A 16559-nucleotide genomic window follows, 5' to 3' on the forward strand; every position below is an offset into this window, starting at 1 on the left:
CGGGGGGGGGGGGTAACGTGGATGACTTACATGTGTGGAACTTAAAACCATTCTTTAACTTACAAAATCTGGATGTTTGTTGAGGAATTTTGTTTTGAAAATATAACATGTTTATTACAACGTATATACAACACATTTACACATAACGATAAGTGTTTCTTTAACATTTCATGTATATATTTGGTAATCCACTAAAGAATGTTACAACACGTGGTACACGTGTAACTTTTAAGCTTGTTCTTTAAAAGATAATTCCTATCCAGTGTATGAGGTATTTGTATTTGTTTCTCTACTGATTGCAGAATTTTTTTTCTCTTTTGCAAAATTACATATTGTTCCGTCTCGATATTTCCTGTGATCTTCAACTTCCGAGTCCCTAGTGCCTTTTTGCCCGTTTAAATATATTCTGATTTTATTTAATATGGATACAGTTAATTTAATATGAATAAAAACAGACTTGTCAAGAAACTCTATTTTTCCAGAACACCGCAAATATCATAAAGAAATCTCCAAAATGATTTTTTTTTTAAATTGTTGAAATAGTTTGTTTTCCAATCTTCTTATTTTGTCTAATTTTTTATTGCATTCTCTCTCTTTATCTGAATTGAGTCAACGTTTCATGACAGTTTGTTTGATTTCATTTCCGCTTGTGCTTTATAATGATTGGCACTCGTGAATTTAGCAGACACTTCAAGAGTCGCTACTCTGTTCGTCACAACGGTCACCTTTTCTTCCAACTTGTCAACGTTTCAAACATCAGACAGCCGTATGAAGGGCAAAATATTGAGCGTGACCAAGGTTTCATAAAAGGCGGGTCTGAATGATTACGCACAATTATTACACCCACCCACTACATGAAAACAGATGCAGTGAGGAAATCTTGAACTTTGTAAAGCAAGTTTGTAAATGCCATATCGATATAATTCCCCGAAAATTGTATGTAACATAAGTTGAAAATAATACATATGTATTAATTTCAACCTAGTCGAAGCCTTTTTTTTTTAAAGCAAACAGAGAAAATGTGATTGTTTTACATTCAAAGACAACTCTTCAAGACAAGAACCCCTACAAATATAAAGCTATTCTTAAATTTGCTGTATATTACGTTTGGGTAGCAACTTACTTTCAACTTACATAGAATATAGTACGTAACAAGATTGCTTCTGCCTCAGCGCATATTGTAGATACTGTTGTGCAGTTCCGTTTAGACATTTTTAGAGCTTTATGTACTAAAATCAGCTTGAATGTGACTTGTGTTTGGTCACTTTCTCTCCCACTTAATATTTTGAACATGAGACCGGAAGGTTATCTCGAAGCATGCATGCAGGTCTATTTATGCTGTCAACATGAATGCCAAGAAGTATATGATTAGAAAATGTTTAATGGTTGCATTGAAATGTGCCTTGTCCTTGTGGGCTGATTTCTGAGCCCTGATTATTAGCATGCATACTTTTTTTTTAAATTATATCATTCTTATACAATAGTTTTATACTCCTCATATTTTGGTTTAACTATGTTTGAATGGTGTCTAAGGATTGCATAGAATCAGGACTAAGATATAGAGTTTAGAGATGTGCGTGAGCACATGTTTATGATGCGCAATTCTGTCCAAGAAAGAAAAAAAAAGCGAACAGCCACACAACACTTTATCAGGGTTATATTTGTATACATGTATTTAATAAATACTTAAAATAAACATATACTGTACAGAGGTATATATTTATGTATGGATTTATTGAGGTATTTTACAATGAATCATTAATACCGAAAAATGCGACTTAAGGAGTTACATCACCCATTCTGCCTGATACAAGCAGCTGCAAACATCTCTGCAGATTAAAAACTTGTATGCTGTTTTGTACATTTTCTGGTATCTCTGTAATATTGCAGCTCTTTAAACAAACCATTCTTAATTTCGTTTAATTATCATCAACTTGCCAAAGTCTACTGATTTCGTAGTTAAAGGCAACAGTATATACATTGCTGATGCACTTGAAATCTTTTCACCAATTTGTAAGTATGAATAGACAGCCTTTGTCTTCATTTAGCTTTAGATTTAGGAGTTACAGCATAACTTTTTCGGGCTTGCTAGCTTTGTTATTCTTTTCATTCTCATTTATGTTTAATACTGTCATACTTGCTTTCTTTGGCTTAGAATTAAGCATGGAATTATATTTATCCGCCTTAGATTCACTTGCACTCAATTTTTCGCTCAGGCAGATTAGTGCTTGTGCTATTAATTTAATTCATTTTTTTTGTCTCATGGTATCCCTAGTACCACCAAATAATCAACAACAAACTTTTTAAAAAATCGGAATAATTATAAATGCTTCTACATTTTTTCTTTATCTAAGCCTTTTAAATCATGCAGTTTCAGCTATAGGCCGTACCGTCCTGTATGCAAAACGTTCACCATTTTCATCCTTCTTGCATACATAATTCTTACCGACGTTCTCTTCTTTTATTCCTTCTGTATCTTTTGACTAATTGCTAAAGACAGTTTTTCAGTTGCCGATATTATCTTCTTTAACACGTCAGTATTTATTGCAGTATTTTTCCCTAGACTGTATCTGCTCAATATTTTAAATTGTTGTCTTCCCAAAAGTGCTGACACTTGTCACGACTGTATCACAAATTAACCAAAATATACCATCGACATAACCTTCACAATGAATTACAATAACATGTCTCACACAAAGATAAATGAAGTTAAAATTTTATACGTATGATTTTTTTTCTAGCATAAAATATAAGACTCCAACTGTTCTCTGATCTTACGATATGTTACTAACTGAAAATATGTGTTAATTCTTTTATGAAATATTTTGTAATAAAATTTTGCTGTGGATAATAATAAAGATAAAGTCTTATTTAAGAAAAAAGTTAAATCCTGGTTGTTGTACAAAAGCCTATTGAAAAGTATTTGCACAGTTACTGACATTTAAATTTACATTCGATTTTTCAAAAACTGTCGGTCGGTATTGATTTAAAAACCAAACTCGGTAGACATTAATTATTTAAGTAACTTTCTGTATATAGTGCCTTTATTAACGTACATCGTTATTATTTGATTAATAAACTCTGAGTACAAGATAAATCGTTCGATTCACAAATACACGTGACAATTCAAAACTAATTAAAAAAAGAAGCTAATTAACTAATACTATGTTAATACTCTAAATGGTAACTATACAAAAGTTATTCGATCAAGGAAAGATATGATATAACCTAATTCGCGCAAGGCACTCGGAATTTAATGTAACTTCGATAAAAACAAAAGAAGTGGACTGTACATTCATGGCCACTCTTTCAACCATCGTTTTCAACACCGTTAAAACAAGGTTAACTGCTTTTTCACTAATATGTCTCTGGAGACAATATAATAGCACCTGTAGACTTTAGTGTCAGTGCAACTATCAGTGGCGTTATAAGGGTAATGGCATCCGGGGAAAACGATGAAGGCCCAAAGGGGTTTTGGCGCCCCAAGACCTCTGGCACCCGGTGCAGCCGCCCCGTCCTCTAATAAGCTATAAAACAGCCTACGATACGGCAAACATGCTTATTCCCTAAGAAGTGCCGTTTTTAACTCTAAGGTGTCCAGACTTCTGTTTGTACAATGGGCAGTGTATGTAACCTTGAAGCCTTTTTAGTGTCCTCTTTATGTTTTCTCTGAAGCTCTTGTTTACGAACCCATACATGATTGGATTCAATAGTGAATTAGAATAACCAATTAAATGGAACACGGCCTGGTATACTCTAACGATGTATGTTGTTTCGTGATAAATTGCGTATACTTGAACTGCGAAAAATGGCAGCCAGCAGAGAATAAATAGGAGAACGACCACCACGAGCAATTTAATCACGCATTTCTTCTGTTGAATGTTCCTCTGTGTACGGGTATCAAGTTCGTCAGCTCCAGAACTAACAGAAAGAGACTTTCGAACCCAGAGAATGTAGATGATTTTTCCATATGCATAAAACATGACACCTACTGGAACAATATAAATTCCAAAGACAAAAATGTAGGTATATATTTCATTATGTGTCACTGAAAGAAAGAATTCCGCACATATGTGAGCAATCCGGATCGGTGGAATATTATCTGGCTCTCGAGAGAGTCGCATTTCCAAACGTTGAATCCAGCACTGCGGCAGAACAACGACAAAGGCTAGACACCACAAAATGCAGACGACAGCTACTCCTCTCCTGCCGTTCCGCACAGCACGCGCCCTCAGAGGCTGACAAATGGCATAATACCTAAAAGGTATAAAAGTACAAGTGGAATTAACTGTTTTGGATTTTATTAAATATTTGAGAAAAATGCATGAAGGTATACCTCTTCTGTTCAATATCTAGTGGTATTAGAGAGAATATGAGCTGCTATTACACAGTAGTTTAGCAGATGATGTCTGGTAGCAGACATATTCTTTTTTATGAAAGCTATCAATTTGTTTTACCAATGGCTGGTCAAGAGAATTCACGAGACACAAATGTTGGAGAAGTAAGCGGAGACGGGGCTGTCATTACCTATGGCCAAAAAAATTCCAAATGAAAGTGTAGAATTGATTAAAGTCAAGAAAATGATTCAATCCTAATTCCTCAGCTGCTAGGATGAATGAATCAGATTAATTCCAAAGTCCGAAAAAAAGAAATCTTACGGTGTCATTTCGCAAAATACCACATTGTAGGTTATTGTCGCGAACGTTTTGTCTAAAACGAGTGGTTTTAAAATGTCTAAGTTTTAAGGAGGACAGACAATAGAAGTTTCCACTACTCGTAACAATTGTCTTTTCGGTTACACTTTTATCGACAACTCCTTACTCTCAATGAACAGGTCAAATTAGTTAGTTGGCATCTATGGCAAAAGTAGATATAATTTCCAATTTGATGGTGTCGTTTCATTAACACACCAGACTGATCTATTGGGGAAAATTCATGTGTTAATGTACCCTATCGTGAGTTTTTGGCTGTGATTAGACACAGAAACACTCGTCGCCCTTTCTATTGTGAACTTGATTGTATATTGTATGTTAGAATAAATATTCATCTTTTGTGACTCAGTGTTTGGGTAAGTTTATTGTGCGCTTGGATCTTTCACCGCTTTAGTAGCTTTGTATGTAAGCATGCAATTTTATCACTTTTATCCTTGTACATTACAACGTTTTTAGTTTATTTGTGCAGACACAGGTGACACAGGTGACAATGCATGTAGTATATGGTACATAAGAAAATATATTATTACTATTAAAATAATGGGTAGACTGTTGTCCCTCGAATTTTTATTCTAATGCAAGTAGCAAAAGATTCACATTCTAAGATTTAATAGGGTGCAGTTTGGTCTCTAATATCTCCCCGATTCAATATTTAGAGTATGGGCAGATATCTTTATTCTTGAAAGTTTAAAAAAAAAATAATATTGTCACTGCAACAATTTCCAAATACTTCTTATAGTCAGATTGTGACTACTAATTTCTATATAACAGCTCTTAAAGTTATTCTGATTCTAGATTGCCAATTTTGGATAAAATGGTCAGATAAACATTTGTTGACCAAAGATAAGAAAACTTTTATGTTCTCAGCAGCTTGATTTATCCACACCATCCCCCAGACAAAGGCTATTTAATAAATTCCGGACTAACGATGCAACCTTTTTATTTACAGGACAGTGCGGATTTTACGCTTGACAAAAAGCAGCGGCTGCTACTCTCAATCCATATCGATAGTCAGCAGGCATTTTTTTTTTCCTCCACTAGGAAATGTGCATAGCGCACTTACTTGCAACCAGATAAATAGGCATGCAAGAAAATACAACAACAAGAACAACAATAAATAAATAAATAAATAAATAAATAAATAAATTGATTAATTAATTCCTGTAATTAAATGTGTTAAGATTTCGTGGCTTTGATATCAGACAAATTGAAAAAGGTACTTTTTAAAGTATATATATACCTGTACTTTGCTAGCCATAAATGAAATCAATAAATGGTGGAGTTATAAAACTTTCCTACTAATTGTCGGTATGAATTAAGAGTAGCAGCCGCTGCTTTTTTGTTAGAGTGAAAATGTTCAACTTCAGGTGACCCTCGCCGCTATTGAGATTCTAGATTCAAGGCTATGGGAATTCTACAAGAAATGTAACTATCGAGATTAATATCCAAGATTATAAGAATTCTGCAAGATTAGTAGCCAGAGACACATCACAACAGTAGAATATTTATTTCGTTGAAATAGTAATGAAGTGTAAGATGGCTGTTGCTTCTAAACGACCGTTATATAGGAAAACGTTTTACATTAACAGTGGTAATTTGATCTGACCGTCACCGAAATAGGAGGCTGCTCTCGGTACAGTATTGTAGGTACACTACGCTGTGTGAGCAGACTGTCGCTACAGGGGCATTAGGTGTTGCCTCAGCGCCGCAGAGACTCTACTTGTAACCCAACTTGATGACGTTAATACTGCCACATATTTTGTATGCCCCTGAGCCACGTAGTTTCCATGTCTTCATTTATATGTCATACTAGTATACAGATATCGACTGAAAATATTTGGGCGAGTTATAATCACATAAAGTAACACAATGCTTGTAAAGAGTTATAGAGAAAGGCGCCATGCCTGCCTACCTTTCGGTCGCTAGGACGGTGAGAGTAAATATACTTGTCACAATGCTTACTCCCTGTATGTAGCTTGTGATCTTGCACATAGCCTCCCCGAGGTTCCACTCGTTGCTTACATAATATTCTAACTGGAGAGGCATATTACATACGGCCACAAGGGTGTCACTTATTGCCAACGAAACGAAGAACAAATTGACTATTCGATGCATGGCTTTGTTGCAAAGCGTAACAACAATGATGACACTGTTCCCAGACACGGATCCAAGTATAACTAGAATATATAAGAAAATAAAAAGCTGCTTAAGTCTTGGACTGAACTTGGAGGGAAGAAAATCATCATCAGTTGGTATGATGAAATCGGATATATTGGTGATCATGCTGGTTTGCTTCTCCGTCATCTTGCTTACTCGTATAATTCACACTTTTCTATCCTCCTCACAGCTGAAAGCTTTGTCTTCGTTATTCTTTCGTTGGTGAAGACTTTTTCTAACATGATCAAAAATGAGCTTTAAAATCAACGCTCTCTTCAAAAGTTGACAGCAGAAAGTTAGGTGATACTTAAGAAATTGCTGCTGCCATTGCTATTTCTCTTCATTAATCCTAAAGGTGCAGTTACTCGATCTTTATTTTCAAACAGGTTTTAAGATTTTTTCAGGTGGAAGTTTCTTTGATGTGCATGGCCACATGGCTTCATTCAGTTTGCACTTTATTATTGATTATTGTTGAAAGAAAATTTGTAGCCCAAGCCCTGTTCGTTCCGATCTCCGTACAGAGGCGCCATTTCAAGCTATATGGGAACAGTTAAAGAACATAAAGACCAGTAATAGTGATATAACATGTCCCCCTAATCCAACATTGTCTTTTTTGAGACTTTGCTGGCACTGAGTAGGAGAAGGCTTATTGTCATTTTGATCCACAGCACATATTTGCCTAAGACCCGTAAATAGTAATTCTCTCTTCATGCTTTAGATTGATTACAGCTTCATCAACAAGAACGACAAGAAAGCAAGTAAATCCCATTTGTAAGACTTTGTATGTAGACATTTCATCTCAGCTGTTTGAATAAGATGAAAATCCCGATATAACAGATGTTGTTCTTTATTGACGTGACACGTGTTTTAATTGAACTAGAAACACGAGCTTTAAAAAATTGCTCTTCTCTTTAAGAAATATTGACTGGACCATATTTGTATGTGTATTTTCCTGGACCAAGCCCCATTTATTCTGTAAAAGTCTGCACGCTCGATTGTATTCATTCGTTTGCTTATCATTGACATAGTCTTCCCTTTTGTTTCGAGAATTTCAGAGCATTAACTCAGTAACTCAGTTAAATTTGTCTTTTAGTGAAATTCAAGTGTATTACAGCTGATGGGTTAGTTTTGGATTGAACTTTAAGCTGATGTTAAAACAATATTTGTGAATGCAGTTTCAGGCATAAGTATCTTCTGTAACGTGTTCCCACATTGCTTTAAAGTTTACCTTTTTGCTATATAATTCTTTCTTGTCAATCAAGTTTGTTATATTTCATCTCTCATAATGTTAAAATGTTCTAGCTCGAATTGTCCAATCCTTCATTTCTTTTCAATCTGGGAGATTTTTTTTTCAGAGGCGTCGACAATGTTATTTTTGTCGTTTTATCTAACACACATATGCACGCACACACATACACGCCGTGTCATTCATGCAGTTCAAGTCACAAGCTATTTGCAATTTTGTTTTGTCTTGAACGGTTTTGGATGTTACTTATATATTAAGATATTAACGGGCATTTTACATTCTTTTTTCGGACCGCTCCGATGACCTAGTGGTTACAGCTACGCTTTGGATGCGAGAGATCGCGGGTTCGAGTTATATCAAAGACTTATAAAAATGTTACTAACAGCTGCCTCGCTAGGCGCTCAGCATTAAGAGGTTAGTGGTAGGACTGGTCAGCCTCGAGTCGGGATAATGTGGCTGGGTGGGAGATGATGCTCCATGTCTGCGGCATGATGCCCTAGTGCTAAACATTACTATCAACTGCCACACTTAAAACGACGTAGTGATATGACTGAAATTTTGTTTTAAAGCTAGGTTAAAAATACAAATCACACACACACACACACACACACACACACACACACACACTTGTTTTTCATCTATCTCCGTGTAGAGTGCAATAATGACTTAACAATGATTGATAGCCTTGTCTCTGGTTTGAATATATCTGTGTAAAGTGTCATACAATGAAGAGAATAATCTTTTTTTTTTTTAACAAAAAAAATGCATACTCTTCATCTGACTCGATTATAAATGACAAAGGAGTTTAAAAAAGTTAGATGATATTCCATGGGCTTAATCATTTTTGCAACAATATATTTTGGCTAATGCTTTGTCATCACGTTTAAATCCATGTCTATAGCAAATTTCTCAGTAATTATAGCAAATGTATCCTTGCCTATAGCCATTGTATCCGTGCCTATAGCAAATGTATCCGTGCCTATAGCCATTGTATCCGTGCCTATAGGAAATGTATCCGTGCCTATAGCAAATGTATCCATACATATAGCAAATGTATCTGTGCCTATAGCCAATGTATCCGTGCCTATATCCATTGTATCCGTGCCTGTAGCCAATGTATCCGTGCATATAGACATTGTATCCGTGCCTATTGCAATTCTAAAAAATACCATCAGTGTTTCATTAAAACTATAGACTGTTCAATTCGTGACTAATGAACATTTTTTTCTGATGTATTACACGGGTTAATTATCCTCACTATTTTTGCATGTCTGAATATCCAATGGGTAATCAACTATCCGTCATATACCCATCCAGTATCAATGACAACCATTTCATGAATTACGTTTGCTGATTTTGTTCCACCTTGTGTTCTTCCATTTGGGGAACACCTTTCATCTATGCAAAGCCTAACTAGATACAAAATATTTGCATGTCACGTTAATTGCTTACTATGTTGAACATATGCTTAATTTTAGTTACCTCTCTTTAAAACATTGTTTGACGTAAAACATAGTCATAATGCCATTCGCATTACCATTTGAGCATCTGATGGCCTTTTATTTCTAACTCTGTCATCTGTTCCTAATCGAGAGTGGTCTAAGGAGCTCGACTTTACAGATGCCCCACATTTCATCTTAGTGCGCGTAGATACAAGCCTCGTTATAGGTATGTGAGAAAGACTGCCAATAGCTTCCCGTGGGTCGACGGTTCTCCCCGGGTCTTCCTGGATTCTTCATGTATAGTCAGTCATATGCTGAGACATGGTGGTAAACCACAAAACCAAAATACAAAATCATATTCCGAAAACCAGTATACCTGATGATTGAACGATTTCTTATCATAAAATGCCGCAAGAAACCTTAACCAAATTTGAGAAAAACATTCTGGCATTAATGCTTTTCAAAGTTATACAAATGATGCTCAGAAAGTTTCAAATATCACCGCCATGAAATTAGAATAAAAGTCAAAATAATTTCCCTCAAAAATTGCTCATAAAATTAAAAGTCATCTTCTAAAAAATCCGCCAAATAGAATTAGCCAAATTGACATGAAACATGTTTACATCAAGGCATTTAAGTATTTCAGAGATTATTAAATGTGTCGAGGAAATAGTAGGGCTTTAAGACTGTGAAGCTATATCGTTTTCTCTTCCTTTTCACAATTTTGTACCAGTTCATATATTTCAGTGAAAATCTAAATTAGTACAAAAAGAGACTAAACGCAATAAAATATGGGACTTTGGAGGTATCAGTTAACTACTAGTGCATAATTCCTTACTTCTTTCAGCGTGATTCGTAGTATCCACGTTGTCACAAAATGGTTGCGTGAAACGTTACATCAAATTCTAAGCCGTCCAGTGCGTATTAGAGACTCTCTGAACTCCTGAATCAATCTCACTGGCTCTATGATAAATGATGCAGTTTCAAAATGGCTTTGAATAACAGGAGGGATGATTGTAACTAAATCTATAGAGCTTTTAAACAACAACTGGCTTAGTGGATGTGGACATATACAACTGAATTCGATTTTACACAAATGCGGTAGCAGGTACTCATTGGTTTACCTGCTGAAACTGAAAGTTCATTTATTTGAATGTCGCTAACTTCCTTTGATCTGGTGCAGAATCCTTTGAAACAATAGCATTCACGAGATTGATCGTCTCTACGCAGGGTGCCGCTGCTTATCCTCCACGTTAATCAGGTAGTACGATCCATGAAAAACAGTCCCGTGGGAATTTTGTGATTAAAGCAGGTTACTGATATGGAATTCCTAAAGAGCAAAAAAAAGTGTCTGCAGTCTGGAAATCTGCTCTGGTCATGGCGATGAATCAGTGCAAGACACACTTGATTTGTCCATTTTCATAAAGTATTTTATACCAGCATTGCCTGATAAAATCACCTGCTTGCTCTATATATGTGTCGGATTTCATCCAGTGTCAACTCTGCAATATATCTTAGTAAATCATGAATATTATCTCGTATACAATGTTGAGTGATATACAACTTCAGTGTATTTTTTGAATATTGCATGTGAACATGCATAAAAGAACATAAAAAGCATAAACAGAACAGAAATCCATCTGAACAGAATAGACTAGATCCTTGATCCCCATAGACTAGATGCTTGTGTGGTGTTCGGGTTTTTAAAATTAGCATTCTTTATGCATGAACATTCTGCCGCATTGGCATTTATATTCTTCAGTTAGGGAGACAAAATTTCAAGTTCAACTGCCAGCTGCACCAACTATTCGCATCTGCCAAACAGCGATATATAAGGCACTCATTGAAAAATCAGGTGCCCATGAGAAAGTACTGAATTTCTTCGAAGAATGTGCTCCCTATAGTGATACAGACTATCTTTAGGTCAGCAGACACCTTGGTGATGTCACTTTCACTTTCCTGGATCTTAAATCAAGACGTGCCACATGGCACACAGAGCGTTAGCAAGGCACAGTCCGTACGGGAATGTAAAAAAACAACAACAACAATATGAAATGCGAAAATCCTCTAATGGTACCAGACGAAAAATATCTTCCTGTCAATCACCCGGTTGTGGCACCTTCACTCGCTCTCAGTCAGTCCCTTACAAAAATGATATGCGTTACTCCTTTGGAAACAATGCATCATAGAAGAATCTGTTACACGTGACTGTTACAGAAAATGCTGGTCGTTGTCGCAGAGGGAAAAGTAGAAAGTAGAAGTACCATGTCAAGATCTCTACATGCATCAACCCAGAAGATGCACATGCAATTGACAACACACATACCACACGCGGTACTAGGCAATGCACGGCACAACTATTCATCGCAGAGCAATGATCATCCGGATCTGCTAGGAAGGCTTAGAGCTGCAGTTGAAGATCTATCAGTCGTGTGAGGAGATACAACAAGCATACTCAGAAATGGTGCATGCCATCGAGTCCTGAAAGTTAATATAAGAGATGACTTGGTTCGGCTCAATAAATGGGGTTCAGCCACTGCAACTCTTGATGTCTCAATTGGTTATTAAGGTGATACTCTTCATCAGATCTGTCAGAACGGGTGAATGGAAACTTCATGTGATGGAGCTCGAGGCATTTACCAAACGTTTCTTTGCTCATGACAACACATTCTGCCTTATGGCAGGCATACGTTTTTAAACAAAAGTAATGATAACAAATATGTACTTGTGAAATGGAAAAATATGAGAATCCTTTTCATAGTTAGGACGAGCTAAAAATACTGTCGCTAAAATAACTTTCATTTGAGCTGTAGGTTGTGGACATTCTTCTGTCGAAATTGCATTTAATTTTACAGTTTTGTTTGTAATTCTGTATAGATGACGCTTTTGGAACGTTTATTATAACGTTGTTTAGTGCTTTCAAATTTATATATTTTAATAGTTAAATATGTTTGATTTTTATGTTAACATCGGTGGTTCGATAGAACAAAAAGGGTAATGTGATTGAAAATATTAAAGGGTCATAGAAAGAAAGACAAAGTATACAAAAGCGATAGAAAGACAGCGAAAATTAATTTAAAAAATAAAATGGGATAGAAGGAATGAATAAGGAATGAAAAGGATAGAAAGGTGACAGAACCAATAAAAATAGCAAATACTTGGAACAAAAAGATAGAAAAGATAGAATGGATAAAGGAAAATCTGTACTGTGATATACAGAAAGAGAAAAAGAAAATTCAGAGCAAAGATTAACTCCAATATTTTACTTTCCAAAAGAATTTTGTTTTACAAAATTTATTAAAACGTGAATGTTTACAGATTTGAACCTCAAATACGGCACCGAAAATATGCATGTTTTTAATTTATGTCTCTTTTTATAAATAACATATATAATTCAAATATTTAATAAAGTAAACCGCTCCAGTTGCCTAGGTGGTTGGAGTGTCGCGGGTTCGAACCCCGGCATAGTAATACCAAAGACTTATAAAAATGGTACTAGTAGCTGCCTGGGTTGGATATGATGATTCATGCCTGCGGCATAATGCCCCAGTGCTAGACAAAACTATAAACTACCATGGGGTTGGACTGAACTGAGTGAAAGCTAAACATATGTACACACACACGCATGGGCTTTCTTTCTTATTAAAGTAAGACCAAATACAAAATCTTATAATGCCACCTCTCTTTCTCTCTCTCTCTGCTACAGTACTAGTTCTATACAGATGCACATATTAGATAGAGACAAGTGTCAACGCTCCATTGAATGATAATCATTTCTGAATACATAAGACAAGTCTGCACAGGTGAAGCTGGAACGTCCCATTTAATCTTGAATCACATCGCTGTTGCGAATGGCTGCCACGGATTTCCCTGGAAACCAAAGAGAATTTTATTGCGTTTTGATAATTGTTATTGCATACATTTCTCTGATAAACATCATGTTGCTTCTGAAAAAAAAAATAATAGGCAGGGTAATGCGCTGTAACATTTAGTAAGTTTCTTAGACAATTGGCAAATCAATCCAACATTTACAGTAACGTTAACTTTAAATTTAGGCCCATAATTTTTTGTTGCTCCACAAAATTAATACGACATAATAGCTTTAGATCTTTTAAAACCGGTTCCACATTTAAGTAGTTATTGATCGCTTTCAGACGTTCAGTGTACATTTGTTCATGAATATTTTAACTAATTCAACACCATGCTCTTTGTTATGATAATTGATATTACCAGTAACAGCATTAGCTGTAGACAGTCTCTTTAGTAATATGCGAAACACTGTCTAGTGTGCTGAGGTGGGTTTTTTTCAGAGTAAAGCTATACCCGGCAACGGAAGTGGCATATGTAGATATGGGTTCTTTTTTATATTGGTAAACCATATATAAATAAATGGAGACAAACAGTTTAATTTACCTTTAAATACCTAAAATTGATAAAGTATTATGATTTTATCAATGAAGATTAGAAATAATTTTGTAATTAGAGCTTTTTAGAGATGTCCGACACTATCCAAACGGCGATTCAAATGCTTTTTTTAATAGACGTTCCATTTCAGAAAATTTTGTTCAATTATGCCCTTTTATACAATTTTTGTAAAAAGGTTTTAAGATTGTAAAATGTAATAAAATCAGATTTTTTAAATTAGACAATATTTTATGTCATTTTGATCACTAAATAGTTACAAGAAGGACCACAGAGAGGAATGAGATTCCTAAATAGCTCAATGTTTGTTTATTGGTATTTTTTTCAGTTTTGTACAAATAATTGATAAAACTATAAAAGTTCAGTTTCATTTTCTGGGCTAGGCTAGGCAGTTACATTATATATACATTAGTAAGGAAACGACCTGGTCTGTATAGCTTGCCGTTGTGAAGTAGAAATAACCAAAATCATTGTAGACAAAATACTTTTAAAGCGGGCTCTGCTCACCCAAACCAGTAATTGAGAATTTCATTCTGAACCGCACTAATTACATTAGAAGTGAATATGTGATTTAAACCTATTAGATAGATGATATCCAGACGGCAAATCCAGTATGTTTCGTTTAACAGACGTTCCATTTTCCGAGCTAAGAATATTACGTGCCTTAAAGGAACTATCGTGTAACTTGTGGAAGCCGTCATTAAAGTATGTGGAGACATGAGATTAACAAGATGGATCGATAACGTTATTTATTTCAGATCTATGTTCATATGTTTAAGTACTTACTGCCGGGTTTGTCCAAAAAGTGGCCATTCGTCCCGTTTTATACCAGACAGTCCATTTTTTCAGCTGATCTATCCCATTCTTAACATCATAATTTTTGCCTGTGTGCAACTGCGTATTTGGTACTCGGTATTTTTTTAGATGCGTCAGTGGGCACCCTTTTGTCCAACATATTTTTCTTACAAGTTATTCAATAAATAACATTAGATGTGTCCACAGCTAGTATTATAACTCATCTTAAGCGTTAATATGGTATTACTGCTACTGACGAAAGTATTTTGATTAATGAAAGAACAGTGTGTACATCTGGGTTTATTATTCATGCATTTAGTTGATGAACCATGACTTTCAAACAGGTAACAACCTTAAATCATTTTGTATTGAAATATTTTAAAATTGTGAAAGCTGATGACTCAACCAATATGCCCTACACTCCAATTCAATTTTTCATTTTTAATAAACATGCTTATATTTAATCTTGGCCACTTATTATCTGTAATCATGTACGAACGCGAAGTTCTTCAATTCAGCTTTATTTCCTCACAATATTTTTATTGAATATGTATACACGTACAAGACACCTTCGGTAACAGTTACATGTCTGTTCTGCAATTACGTTTTGTTTTTGCTTATGCTTCTCTCATACTCTCTTGTTCATGTGATTATGCAACTTTCTCGCATGTTCTACCAATAAGACGAGTCTGTTCTATGCGTAACAGCGCCATCACTTCTCATACAAAGTAATATGTTGAAAACTACCCTTCAAAACAAACCTGCAAAAAAGATTGTATGCAACAAGTAAACTAAATTCCATGCTTTTCACAGATTCCATGCACATCTTCCTCAGTTACAACATTGTCACGTGACATTACTTTTGCGTCCGTACGTAGCGCCTTTCTAAACTACCAATTTTCTTGCTGATTTTATTTTTAGGGGGTGCGGGTGGCGCTCAACCAGCAACTATCCAGTCACTCACTTAAAGTTCACTCACTTAAAGTTTCTTTCTACCATGCGCTATTCAATGTTGACAATTAAATTAAATTTCGCTGAAATCGAATTTTGGGTCAATAATGGAGGAAATACGAATATTTTCAAACGTTTAACCAGTGCGTATTCTTTTCACATTGAGACTATTACCTAGAATAGATGTCACTAGACATTAAGTGTTGTTAATTGTGCCCCACACCCAAGGTTTAGTACACTTTATAAGTTTTCCTTTTCATGGAAATGTTTTGGACACAATTGTGCACAGATAGTTCCAATCCTCCAAGATCAGACCCGTTTCATTTTCTAAATTAAGTCGTGTATCGATTACACTCCTACGTCCTGCCGATTGACTGCATCCAGATGCCGATTTCTTCGTGAATTTTCTTTGACCTTATCAATGTGTATCTTGGATACGATAACTCATTCTAGTCAGGGGAACTAATAAATCATAAACCTTATTAATTATGCACGTGTCTTGATCAAACACAGTGACACGAATACACAATTTCATACCAATTTATTTTCTTCCTTTACTGTATTTGGCGAAACACAAAAACAAGCGTTCAATGGCATTTTTTTTTGCAGTGATGGACGCAATTATTAGTTGCCTGAGCGACATAAGTAATTACTAACAGTAAAATGTTCGCTGATCTCCCAAAAGGCAACGTTGCCTTCTGTCACTTGTAAAAGTGGAAATAGCAAAGTTTAAATCTTATTACGAGGCCGGGCTTCTTGTCGGAACATCCTTATCCAGAAAGTCGTATTCCGTAACCTTGCATTTCGCAATACAAACTGTTCAGTGTGTATGGT

The 16559-nt window shown here is 35.4% G+C and overlaps 1 protein-coding gene across 1 annotated transcript; it reads right to left on the minus strand.

The window, feature by feature from the left end:
* Nucleotides 1–3453: 3453 nt before the first annotated feature.
* Nucleotides 3454–7016, minus strand: LOC149803580 (QRFP-like peptide receptor). The gene is made up of 2 exons (XM_089953951.1): nucleotides 6625–7016; nucleotides 3454–4257 (listed from the first exon to the last, which is right to left on the minus strand). Exons 1-2 carry the CDS (start codon nucleotides 7014–7016, stop codon nucleotides 3567–3569), a joined length of 1083 nt encoding a protein of 360 aa, XP_089810077.1. The 3' UTR covers nucleotides 3454–3566.
* Between the last annotated feature and the right edge of the window lie 9543 nt (nucleotides 7017–16559).

The sequence above is a fragment of the Sinohyriopsis cumingii genome, chromosome 3 (genome assembly GCF_028554795.1).
Source record: "Sinohyriopsis cumingii isolate HCF-2022 chromosome 3, ASM2855479v2, whole genome shotgun sequence".
NCBI lineage: Eukaryota > Metazoa > Mollusca > Bivalvia > Unionida > Unionidae > Sinohyriopsis > Sinohyriopsis cumingii.